This window comes from Xenopus laevis, chromosome 2S (genome assembly GCF_017654675.1).
Source record: "Xenopus laevis strain J_2021 chromosome 2S, Xenopus_laevis_v10.1, whole genome shotgun sequence".
Taxonomy (NCBI): domain Eukaryota; kingdom Metazoa; phylum Chordata; class Amphibia; order Anura; family Pipidae; genus Xenopus; species Xenopus laevis.
The window spans coordinates 160,854,320-160,866,565 of record NC_054374.1 but is presented as its reverse complement, the minus strand read 5'-3'; the positions used below and the strand labels follow the sequence as shown (position 1 = coordinate 160,866,565).

The following is a 12,246-nucleotide window of genomic DNA, read 5'->3' as shown; positions in this document are numbered from 1 at the left end:
CCAGTACCGGAATCTGGAGAGAGGAGTTTTTCCAAATCAGCAATAAAAGATCACAAATCACAAGCCAATGCCGCCGAGGAGTTACATTTGACTTGATAATTTTTACAGTTTACCATTATTGTTTTTAGGGTCATGGCACACACTCAGATTCGGGGAGATTAGTCGCCCATCGACCATTCTCCTCTTCATCGGGCAACTAATCTCCCCGAACTGCTTCCCGTCTGCTAGAATGTAAATCGCCAGCGGGATAGCACTCGTTTCGTTTTCCGAAGTCGCCCGAAGTTTCCTTGTGAGGCAACTTCGGAAAACGGAACGTTTCGAGTTCCATCCCGCCGGCGATACATTCTAGCCGGCTGTAGGCAGTTTGGGGAGATTAGTCGCCTGAAGAAGAGGAGATTAGTCGCCGGGCGACTAATCTCCCCGAATCTGAGTGTGTGCCCTGACCCTAAATGGTTGGTTCACCTCTTATTCAAATCAGTGTCTGGTTGCTGGGGTGCGTTGGACCCTAGCAACCGGATACAAATTGGAAACTGAAGAGCTGCTGAATAAAAAGCTAAATAACTCAAAAAACACGAATAATAAAAAATTCAAACCAATAGCAAATTGTCTCAGACTATCCCTCTCTACACCATAATAAAAATGAATTTAATGGTGACCAACCCTTTTAAAGCCTGGCTGGCAGGGGATGTTGGGAGGTGTAGTACTGCAACACTCCTTGCCTGTCACTGGCTGCTGGGAGATGCAGTTGAACCATAGCAGAATCTGGCAGCATTGCCGAGAGTAGATCCATGTGCCCCAGAGACCAGTCTATATGCAGCGAGGATTCCATCAGCTTTAACCCCTTCTCTGCCCTACAGACAAGCCTCGCTGCAGCATGCAAGAGGTTAAGGCAGGAGAGTTAACCCTGTAGCAGCCGTGCTGGGTGAGCGAGTGATGTGCCAGGCAGGTGCCAGCGGTATATATACAGTATATAAATATATATATATAAGTGTGTGGCCCCCCTGTGCCTGTAGATGTCTCCCCCTGTCCTTTCAGCAGTCTGATTTGTGTGTATGTTTGTGGTTCACAGGTCCTCCCTTGCATTGTTCATCTGCTTCATCAAGTCCAATTGAACAAACCCCTTCCCCTCCCCCTAGCCCAGGAGCCAATGGTTGCCAGAGGAGGCTACTAGTCAGCTCCGTGGCCCCCCCAGCAGCACCAGCAGCAGCAGCAGCGCATCATTCAGACTCTGAAGGAGACTTTGTCCCTAATTCCTTCTTAGTTAAAAGTGATTCTGCAAACCTGGCTGTCCCTGCCAACGGTGAGTCTCTTCTTCTTCTCTTTGCTGCGGTCACACATTGATTGTTGCTGTACGGCCGGGGGCACATCTTGCAGGGAAATAAAAGGGTAAGTCGTACCTTTAACAAAAGGCTTCGGAGACAGACCTGAGCTGTTGGGAACGATTGCTGCATTTTGTATTGGAATGAGCTCATAGATATAATGGATCACTTGCACATTCCCCGGCTCTGTTGCCCATGAAGTCTGCCCGTGTGTTGTGTAATGTGCATCTGTGCAGCTTGCAGTTTGTCTCTTTAATCCATTTGTCTCACTCCCGACTTCCTCTTGTTTGAAACTTCCCAACCTGCTGCTGTGTTTACAAATGAGCTTGGTGGGTCCGAGATGCCATTGGCTCCCGCAGAAACTTTTGCCTCCCTTATGTCTTCTGCTTCTGTGTTACCTATGTGTTATATGTATATCCCCGAACTGGTGTAGACTTGGGGTGTCTCATGCATATCCCACAACTGGTGTAGACTTGAGATGTCTCATGCAAATCCCCCAACTGGTGTAGACTTGAGATGTCTCATGCATATCCCCCAACTGGTGTAGACTTGGGGTGTCTCATGCATATCCCCCAACTGGTGTAGACTTGGGGTGTCTCATGCATATCCCCCAACTGGGCTAGACTTGGGTGTCTCATGCATATCCCCAGACTGATGTAGACTTGAGATGTCTGATGCAAATCCCCCAACTGGTGTAGACTTGGGGTGTCTCATGCATATCCCCAGACTGATGTAGACTTGAGATGTCTCATGCAAATCCCCCAACTGGTGTAGACTTGGGGTGTCTCATGCATATCCCCCAACTGGTGTAGACTTGGGGTGTCTCATGCATATCCCCCAACTGGGCTAGACTTGGGTGTCTCATGCATATCCCCCTACTGGTGTAGACTTGGGGTGTCTCATGCATATCCCCAGACTGATGTAGACTTGAGATGTCTCATGCATATCCCCCAACTGGTGTAGACTTGGGGTGTCTCATGCATATCCCCCAACTGGTGTAGAATTGGGGTGTCTCATGCATATCCCCCAACTGGTGTAGACTTGAGGTGTCTCATGCATATCTCGAACTGGGGTAGACTTGGGGTGTCTCATGCATATCCCCCAACTGGTGTAGACTTGGGGTGTCTCATGCATATCCACCAACTGGTGTAGACTTGGGGTGTCTCATGCATATCCCCCAACTGGTGTAGACTTGAGGTGTCTCATGCATATCTCGAACTGGGGTAGACTTGGTGTGTCTCATGCATATACCCAGACTGATGTAGACTTGAGGTGTCTCATGCGTATCCCCCAACTGGTGTAGACTTGGGGTATTTTATGCATATCCCCCAACTGGGGAAGACTTGAGTTGCCTCATGCACATACCCTAGAATAGTGTAGACTTGGGGTGTCTCATGCATTTCAGATCTATTAACTGTTGCATTGTGCTTAAATAGAGATGACAGGTTGGCTTATGTTGAACTACAACTCATGCTGAGCCATATCTATAGCTTTATTTATTTATTCTAATGCATACCGGGTATACTGTATATGCAGCAGCTTCTTAGAGGAAGACATTGTTGGGGAAAAAAAAACATATATATTTAACATTTTGTTTTGTTTTTGACAGTATATGGGTTGCTTCTTAAAGAGACACTGACTGTTGCCATCATTTAACTGTATCACTGCACAATATTATGGCTCCCTATTGTTCTTATATCCCATTTTAATGTTTCATGTATATGTAATGTATTCATTTTATATATATATATATATATATATATATATATATATATATATATATATATATATATATATATATATATATATATATATATGTTTTCTTATATGTCTGTCTATGTCTTGGTTTCTGTGTCTTGTCTATCTATCTTTAAAGCTTTATGTATAGATGCACATTGTGGAAGAGTTTAACCTTTGCAAGTCCTGTTTCTCTCGCTGGTCCACAACTCCCATGATCCCCCGACAAATGCAGGGAGTTGTGGTTCAACAGCAAAGTAGACATGGGCACCATTGGTTTCCACCATGCCGGGTGGTCCTTGTTTATTAAACGCTGGCATTATTCACTGTTTTGGGGGGGGCTTTATTCAATTCCTGGTTCTGCTATTGGTCCCCCCTTCTTCTAAAGGGAAATGTAATTAAAAGGAAAATAAAACTTCACTGTGAAGTCAGCAAAGTTTTTCGAGGTTGAAGCGCTGAAATGTCACCGGTTATTTATACCTCTGTGTCGATGCGCGAGTTCATATCGGCCGGCGCTGGAGGAGAGAGTAATTGGAGATTAGAATGAGCATGTAAATGCTAACGGATGTTTAATTTGAAATTATTAACATTTCAAGCGTCGCTGGTATTTCTGCAGAGTGAGATGTTTGTCTTCCTCTTGGGTTGAGGGGGTCGGGGGGTTGAGCTCTTATTTGAATTAAATCTCATATAATTGAAGGGGTTTTTTTAAAACATTTTATCGGGGAGGTGGGTTTCAGATCATGAAAAGATGTCACGGAAATGGTTTAACCTTTGCACAGAACTGTCTTTGGTGGTGGCAGAGCCTGGGTGTAAATCAGTTAGTGTTACCTCAAAGGTGTGTAATGTAAAGGGCAAGTAAACTTAAAGGTTGGTGATTTTGGTCATTGGGGAGCTTAACAATAGGACCCCCTCCCAGTGTTTTATTTAGTACTTTACAAAAGTGCTGCTCAACAGTAACTGAAGGGCTGCAGGTTAAGTTTTACCACTTTGGTATTGGTTACACATTCCCTTCCCAGAGACTATTATCCACTGTTACTATAGGCACCATCTCTCCCTACTATACCTGCTATCCCACAGTCACACTCCCTTCCCAGAGACTATTATCCACTGTTACTATAGGCACCATCTCTCCCTACTATACTGCTATCCCACAGTCACACTCCCTTCCCAGAGACTATTATCCACTGTTACTATAGACACCATCTCTCCCTACTATACCTGCTATCCCACAGTCACACTCCCTTCCCAGAGACTATTATCCACTGTTACTATAGGCACCATCTCTCCCTACTATACCTGCTATCCCACAGTCACACTCCCTTCCCAGAGACTATTATCCCACTGTTACTATAGACACCATCTCTCCCTACTATACCTGCTATCCCACAGTCACACTCCCTTCCCAGAGACTATTATCCCACTGTTACTATAGGCACCATCTCTCCCTACTATACCTGCTATCCCATAGTCACACTCCCTTCCCAGAGGGAGATTTGCTGCACTAGTAACAAAATAGTTAAAATCAAATTACACTGATTTAAATGGGGAATGCATTTCACATGGCACAGACTAAAGTAGACCACATACTCTGTAATTATCTATTAAAAGAGAGTGAGAGAGAGCTCTACACATCCCGATTGTTGTGGGCTAAACAGCAGCTAATGATTTGCTCAGATAAAGCCTCTAATGCAGCCCCTTTGAACAGTGAGCCGGTGACTAGTGCCCAGAGATACCTGAACTGATGTAAATTGGAGCCAGCGGGCCGGGGAGTGTATAGGAGCAGCCAGTGTCATTCACATGTGATGGAAAGAATTCATATGGCTGAAAGCCCATTCACTGAGCCCATTCACTGGGTGCCAATGGCATGCAACCTTTTAACCCTCTCCTCCCTGGAGGTAGTGGCACAGCTGAGCGGTTACTGAGTTTATCCCTGAGCTTCTAATGTGAACTTTTCTGTGTCAGTCTCAGGATATAACAAATAATCTTTCTTTTCCTGTGTAAATAATGCTAATCCCCCTCCCCCATTCTGCACCCTCTGCTTTATATACAACTTTACAAGCTGCTGCTATTGAGTCTTCTGGGCTCCTGAAACTCCGCATTTGTTTTCTTTTAAAAGTCCGGCATTTTACTTGTTTTATTTCACCTCCGTTTGTTTGCGTGACGGTGCCAAGTTGTCAGAGCTTTTGTTTTTATTAAGTGAACACGGAGCAGAGACCATAAAACGGGACCTCATTCGCCCATTCATTCATTTGTTCTCTTTTTGGTTTATTTTAAAGCACCGTGAGCTCTTGCTGTTTTGCACCAACTGCCCTTGTTAGCCGGTGACCTCCCAATGTTCATATTGTAGCATGCGACCCCGGGAAAATCTTCCTTCTGTCTGTGGCCTTTGCAACTTTATAGTGCGTTATCTTGTTCCGCTCTCTGTAGCATGGTATTAACAGTTGTAACATTTGCACTGGGTCTAGTAACCCCTAGCAACCAATCAGATGTTTGCTTTTACTCTACTTCTTGCTGATGGGTTGATATAGTTACTAGACCAGAAGTATACTTTACAACTTTTAGTACAATACCTCCCAACTGTCCTGTTTTTAGAGGGACAGTCCCTTTTTTGAAAGCTTAACCCGCAGTCCCTCGTTTGTACTGGAAAGTCCCGTTTATCTCTGCACGGAACAGCCAGAAATAGAAACAACGTTTCTAACTTAATTGGCTTTTGGCAGAGAGTCCAGAACAGCCACAGCTGCAGATAAGATACTTTTGTAACAATTTTGAGATAAGCAAATAAGTAATTGTAACAATATAAGATAACAGGTCCCTTGGGAAAAGTTAGACTCACAATAAAATCATGTGATCATCATTAGCTCTATGTGCCGAGTGATATAGACACACTAACATTATACACAGCAATTAACAACCCGGAGAACAGTTCATTTGCTCAGCGGTCCTATAGGAAAGCACAGGGGGTAATCAGTGAACTGCATCTCCATTCAGCCCTCACAGTCAGAACTGATAGTGTAAGAACAAGTTCAGCAACATGGTGCTCTAGGCCTGGGTGCCTCTGCGTGAACTGTAATTGCAACTGAAATCTGTCTGCCATTGCTGGTTCTGACTCTTGAAACAATGTAGCAAGAGCCAATGGATAAACTGTTGTCTCATTTATATATTGATCTATGGATTCATGTTGGATAGCCAGAGTTCTGGGGATTGTGTGTACGTCGCCGGCTGTAGATTCCCGTGCACATGGGAATTATTGGCCCCTAATCAATGACAGTAAATTGATACATCCTTAAAGGTCAAAGTGATTTAAAGACTCAATGTGCCGGGGCAGCTGCAGTCAGTGGCGGCCCTCCTGTCGATACACCATTATTGATATCCAAGGATGCGAGCCATGCGCGGCTGCTATTTACGCGGCTCAGTCTCAGCACTTTGCGTTCCCCCAGGGGTGCAGCCATTTGTGTAAAAACAGGCCGGTTGGTAATAAATACGTCCCACTTGGAGACACAGAGTCTGGGGTCTGGGTGCAGCATGGATTTGGCAGGTCAATAATGGAAAGTGCAGGTTAAATGTGACCCTCGCTGACCTAGTAAGGTGCCGGCATCCGACTCCTGTCAAAAAAAGGGAAAACACAGTTGACCTTACCGAGGGCTCCTGACCTACAATATTGTGTCTGAATTTGCATAATCCAGAGGTTTAGGGTCAGAGACACACGATCAGATTCGGGGGGATTAGTCGCCCCCGGCGACAAATCTCCTCTTCTTCGGGGCGACTAATCTCCCCAAACTGCCTCTAGAATATAAATCGCCAGCTGGATGGCACTCGGAGTGCTTTGTTTTCCGAAGTCGCCCAAAATTGCCTCAAGAGCAGTTGAGAGAGATTAGTCACCCCAAAGAAGAGGAGATTGTCACCGGCCAACTAATCTCCCGAATCTGAGCGTGTGCCCTGACCCTTAAACACAGAAGTCTCTCTTGCTTAAAACCCCCGACTCTTGAACCCTCTTATAATGGATTAAGTTGCCTTTTGCGTTGAGGATAAACCCAAATCTGCATTTGATCCCACATCTTGATTCAAAATATTATTTGTGAAAATCTCACATTTAAAGGGAAAGTTCTAACTTTTAATTTGTTGTAGATAGGCTAATTCTAAGCAACTTTTCCATTGGTCTTCATTTTTATTTTTTACAATTTTTTCCGCCTAACAAGCAAATGCTCTGTAAGGCTACACATTTATTGGTATTGCCACTTTTTACTCATCTTTCTATTCAGGCCTCTCCTATTCATATTCCAGTCTCTTATTCAAATCAGTGCATGGTTGCTAGGGGAATTTGGACCCTAGCAACCAGATGGCTGAAATTACAAACTGGAGAGCTGCTGAATAAAAAGCTAAATAACTAAAAAACACAAATAATAAAACATGGAAACCAATTGTCTCATAATATCCCTCTCTACATCATACTAAACTTTAACTCAAAGGTGAACAACCTCTTTCAATGGCTGTTTGTGACAAACTCTCATGTGGGAGAATTGTCCTGCGGTAAAAATTTGGAAAATTATTGTAATTTGTGGGGAGGAAACATTTAATATTTTTACCCAAACATTCGAAAATCTGTCCACTTTGTATAATAATTGTTAGTACAGGTATGGGACCTGTTATCCAGAATGCTCGGGACCTGGGGTTTTCCAGATAATGGATCTTTCCATAATTTGGATCTTCATACTTAAGTCTACTAGAAAATCATATAAACATTAAATAAACCCAATAGGCTGGTTTTGCTTCCAATAAGGATTAATTATGTCTTAGTTGGGATCAAGTACAAGCTACTGTTTTATTATTACACAGAAGAATTATTTCTAAAAAAAAATCTGGATTATTTCTATAAAATTGAGTCATTCAGAGCTTTCTGGATAACAGGTTTCTGAATAACGGATACAATACCTATATGATTCGTATATTTACCATTGATGTGCAACCTAGACCCTTCCGAACCCCGGAAACTGAGATATGGAGATTGTTTGGGGTTCTGAGATTTGAACATTGAAAATTCCCGACACATTTTTACTGATTTAGGAAATTTCTGAATCTGCGGAACGTTTGGACAAAGCCTGCGTCTGTGAGTTACAGGCGGATTTAGAGCCGACCAATAGCAGATGTCGCCATGGTTTGATTAGGTGTTGCACCCAAAGTTTCCCGATTCCTTTGCAACCACTGCTGTGAATCAGCCAACAATTCCAATTCGAGTTGTGGTTCACTGGCCGATTTGTGATGATCTGGAGAGGGGGGATTTCTTTGCATTATAAATAAAATTGGCAATTAGGGATTTGATCAATCCTTTCTGAGTAACTGGAGGAATGATAGACACGTACTGAGCATTGCACGTGCTGGGACAAGGCTGAGTAGCTGCACCATAGAAGCTTGGGAAATAAAGCACAAAGAATTCCACATACTACGCTGGCATTAGGCGCATCCATAGGGAATATAAAAGAATAGTGGCTTTTTCATCAATTAAAATAAGCAGCCGGATAATCCCAAACTTATCCATACGTTTTAATGAATATTTCAAAGTGATAGAAGATTGAAGTAAAACCACTTGTAATTAAGGTGTATTTTTCCCCTTTAGGGCAGAGACAGACGAGAAGATTCGGTGGGAAAAGTCGCCCAGCGACAAATCGCCTCTTCTTCAGGCGAATAATCTCCCCGAACTGCCTCCTCGTGGGCCAGAATGTATTACTGGCGGGATGGCAATAGGAATGCTTCGTTTTCAGAAGTCGCTCGAAGTTTCTTCGTGAGGCAACATCGAGCGACTTCGGAAAACTAAGTGTTCCGAGTGCCATACCGTCTGCAATTTAGATTCTAGCCGGTGGGGAGACAGTTCGGGCAGAGTAGCCGCCCGAAGAAGAGGCGATTTGTTGCCAGGCGATTAAATCTTCTCGTCTGCCTCTGCCCTTAGGGTGGTAGCACACGCTGCTACTTGGGGAGATAAGTAGCCCAGTGACAAATCGCCTCTTCTTCGTTTGACTAATCTCTTCCACTAATGCCTTCCCGCCAGCTAGAATGTAAATCGCCGGTGGGGTGGCACCCCGAACCCTTAGTTTTAAGAAGTCACCCGATGTTGTCTCATGAGGTAACTTCGGGTGACGTTGGAAAAGTCGATCCGTCGACGATTTACATTCTAGCCGATGGGAAGGCATTTCGGAGAGATTAGTCGCCCGAAGAAGAGGCAATTTGTCTCTAGGCGACTAATCTCCCCAACTAGCAGCGTGTTCCACTACCCTTAACCTCAGTACAGCTGTTGATTCTCCCCTGCCATTCAGTCCTATATTTAAGCAACAGTTGTGCGCTGGCACCTTTTTATAATTAACTTAGGAAAATGCTCCGTAGAAAGAAAAATATTCTCAAATTTGTAAAGACTGCAACTTTTTTGCCAATTCTTTCTCTACTGCAACCCTGGCACCTTCTGCGCATGCTACAGTAGCCAATCCAAATCCACCAGAACTGGGTCAACTTAAGAATGTCATATTAATGTAAACCCTATGCACAAGGATCCATCTATCTTTGCCTGATTTGGCCACACATTTGTGTTGCTGCTCACCAGTGTGCACTGATCACATTTCACCAATGTCTTCCTATTGTAACAGTCTCACTCCATTCCCAGAGACTATTATCCACTGTTACTATAGACACCATCTCTCCCTACTATACCTGCTATCCCACAGTCACACTCCCTTTCCAGAGACTATTATCCCACTGTTACTATAGGTACCATCTCTCCCTACTATACCTGCTATCCCACAGTCACACTCCCTTCCCAGAGACTATTATCCACTGTTACTATAGACACCATCTCTCCCTACTATACCTGCTATCCCACAGTCACACTCCCTTCCCAGAGACTATTATCCACTGTTACTATAGACACCATCTCTCCCTACTATACCTGCTATCCCACAGTCACACTCCCTTCCCAGAGACTATTATCCACCGTTACTATAGACACCATCTCTCCCTACTATACCTGCTATCCCACAGTCACACTCCCTTCCCAGAGACTATTATCCACTGTTACTATAGGCACCATCTCTCCCTACTATACCTGCAATCCCACAGTCACACTCCCTTCCCAGAGACTATTATCCACTGTTACTATAGACACCATCTCTCCCTACTATACCTGCTATCCCACAGTCACACTCCCTTCCCAGAGACTATTATCCCACTGTTACTATAGGCACAATCTCTCCCTACTATACCTGCTATCCCACAGTCACACTCCCTTCCCAGACACTATTATCCCTCTGTTACTATAGGCACCATCTCTCCCTACTATACCTGCTATCCCACAGTCACACTCCCTTCCCAGAGACTATTATCCACTGTTACTATAGACACCATCTCTCCCTACTATACCTGCTATCCCACAGTCACACTCCCTTCCCAGAGACTATTATCCACTGTTACTATAGGCACCATCTCGCCCTACTATACCTGCTATCCCACAGTCACACTCCCTTCCCAGAGACTATTATCCCACTGTTACTATAGACACCATCTCTCCCTACTATACCTGCTATCCCACAGTCACACTCCCTTCCCAGAGACTATTATCCACTGTTACTATAGGCACCATCGCTCCCTACTATACCTGCTATCCCACAGTCACACTCCCTTCCCAGAGACTATTATCCCACTGTTACTATAGGCACCATCTCTCCCTACTATACCTGCTATCCCACAGTCACACTCCCTTCCCAGAGACTATTATCCACTGTTACTATAGGCACCATCTCTCCCTACTATACCTGCTATCCCACAGTCACACTCCCTTCCCAGAGACTATTATCCCACTGTTACTATAGGCACCATCTCTCCCTACTATACCTGCTATCCCACAGTCACACTCCCTTCCCAGAGACTATTATCCACTGTTACTATAGACACCATCTCTCCCTACTATACCTGCTATCCCACAGTCATACTCCCTTCCCAGAGACTATTATCCCACTGTTACTATAGGCACCATCTCTCCCTACTATACCTGCTATCCCACAGTCACACTCCCTTCCCAGAGACTATTATCCACTGTTACTATAGGCACCATCTCTCCCTACTATACCTGCTATCCCACAGTCACACTCCCTTCCCAGAGACTATTATCCCACTGTTACTATAGGCACCATCTCTCCCTACTATACCTGCTATCCCACAGTCACACTCCCTTCCCAGAGACTATTATCCACTGTTACTATAGGCACCATCTCTCCCTACTATACCTGCTATCCCACAGTCACACTCCCTTCCCAGAGACTATTATCCCACTGTTACTATAGGCACCATCTCTCCCTACTATACCTGCTATCCCACAGTCACACTCCCCTTGAGCTATATTGATCAATCGCCTTGATTCGTCACAAAAGTCGTGGCGTCCAATCGGCACGTTTATCTTTGCCGTAAGTTGTAGAGAAGGCAGGGTGATATACAGGGTGTTGCCCCCAGATATACTGTTATACAAATGACTCAATCATATTTAAGATTCCTTTGACTCTCTGTTTTACATGTGAGAGTTATTGCAGCTACGGTATTTATAATCTATGCACTTAATCATTTGTTCAAAGGCAGATCAAGACACAGATGACTGATCTCTCGTTATCTTATATTCTGAGTTTGGGAAAGTTTAACCAAAAATCTTTTGACATAAAGATTGTGATTCATGTTATTGGCTGAAGCTAAGGAACGTAAGGAAGCTGAGCAAGAGGAAGTAAACAATCCCACCGCTGTGTAAACTGTATAAAAACAATTGGTGTTTGTCAGTCTATTGTCTTTCAGTTGTAGTTTACAGTGTCCCAGTCAGAGCTGAAAGATGGTCGTTACCCTTTTGTTTTGTGGCTCCCGAGCACAATTGTTCCAGTACCGGCCCCGCTAATAAGCCATTGGCAATCTGATACTTTAAATCTGTTTAAAATGCCATTACTTATCAGTAGCCTGTGCAGATCAAAGCCTTACATAAGCCATGGGAAGAATGAGATATGACTACTGAATCATTTATAAAGGTGTAATTTTACATCCCTGATATTATCTGTAAGATCTGCTATCACCAGCCCGTAACCCTAACTGCGCGGCAAGATAAAAATCACCATCCGGCAAACATGAGCTCAAGCTGCTGCCTATAAAAAGCTCTCGCCGGCCTCACAATAATTCATTT

General features: G+C 44.1%; 1 protein-coding gene across 8 annotated transcripts in view; it reads left to right on the top strand.

The window, feature by feature from the left end:
* Window positions 1–12,246, top strand: part of LOC108710030 (teneurin-4) — an 835,304-nt gene that overhangs the window by 623,854 nt on the left and 199,204 nt on the right. For 7 of the 8 annotated variants that reach the window (XM_041584599.1, XM_041584601.1, XM_041584598.1 and 4 more), the window contains exon 9: window positions 1,070–1,300. The exons of the other annotated variant lie outside the window; for it this stretch is intronic. In XM_041584599.1, coding sequence (XP_041440533.1) covers window positions 1,070–1,300 — 231 coding nt within the window. The remainder of the gene's footprint in view (window positions 1–1,069; window positions 1,301–12,246) is intronic. 8 annotated transcript variants of the gene reach the window in all.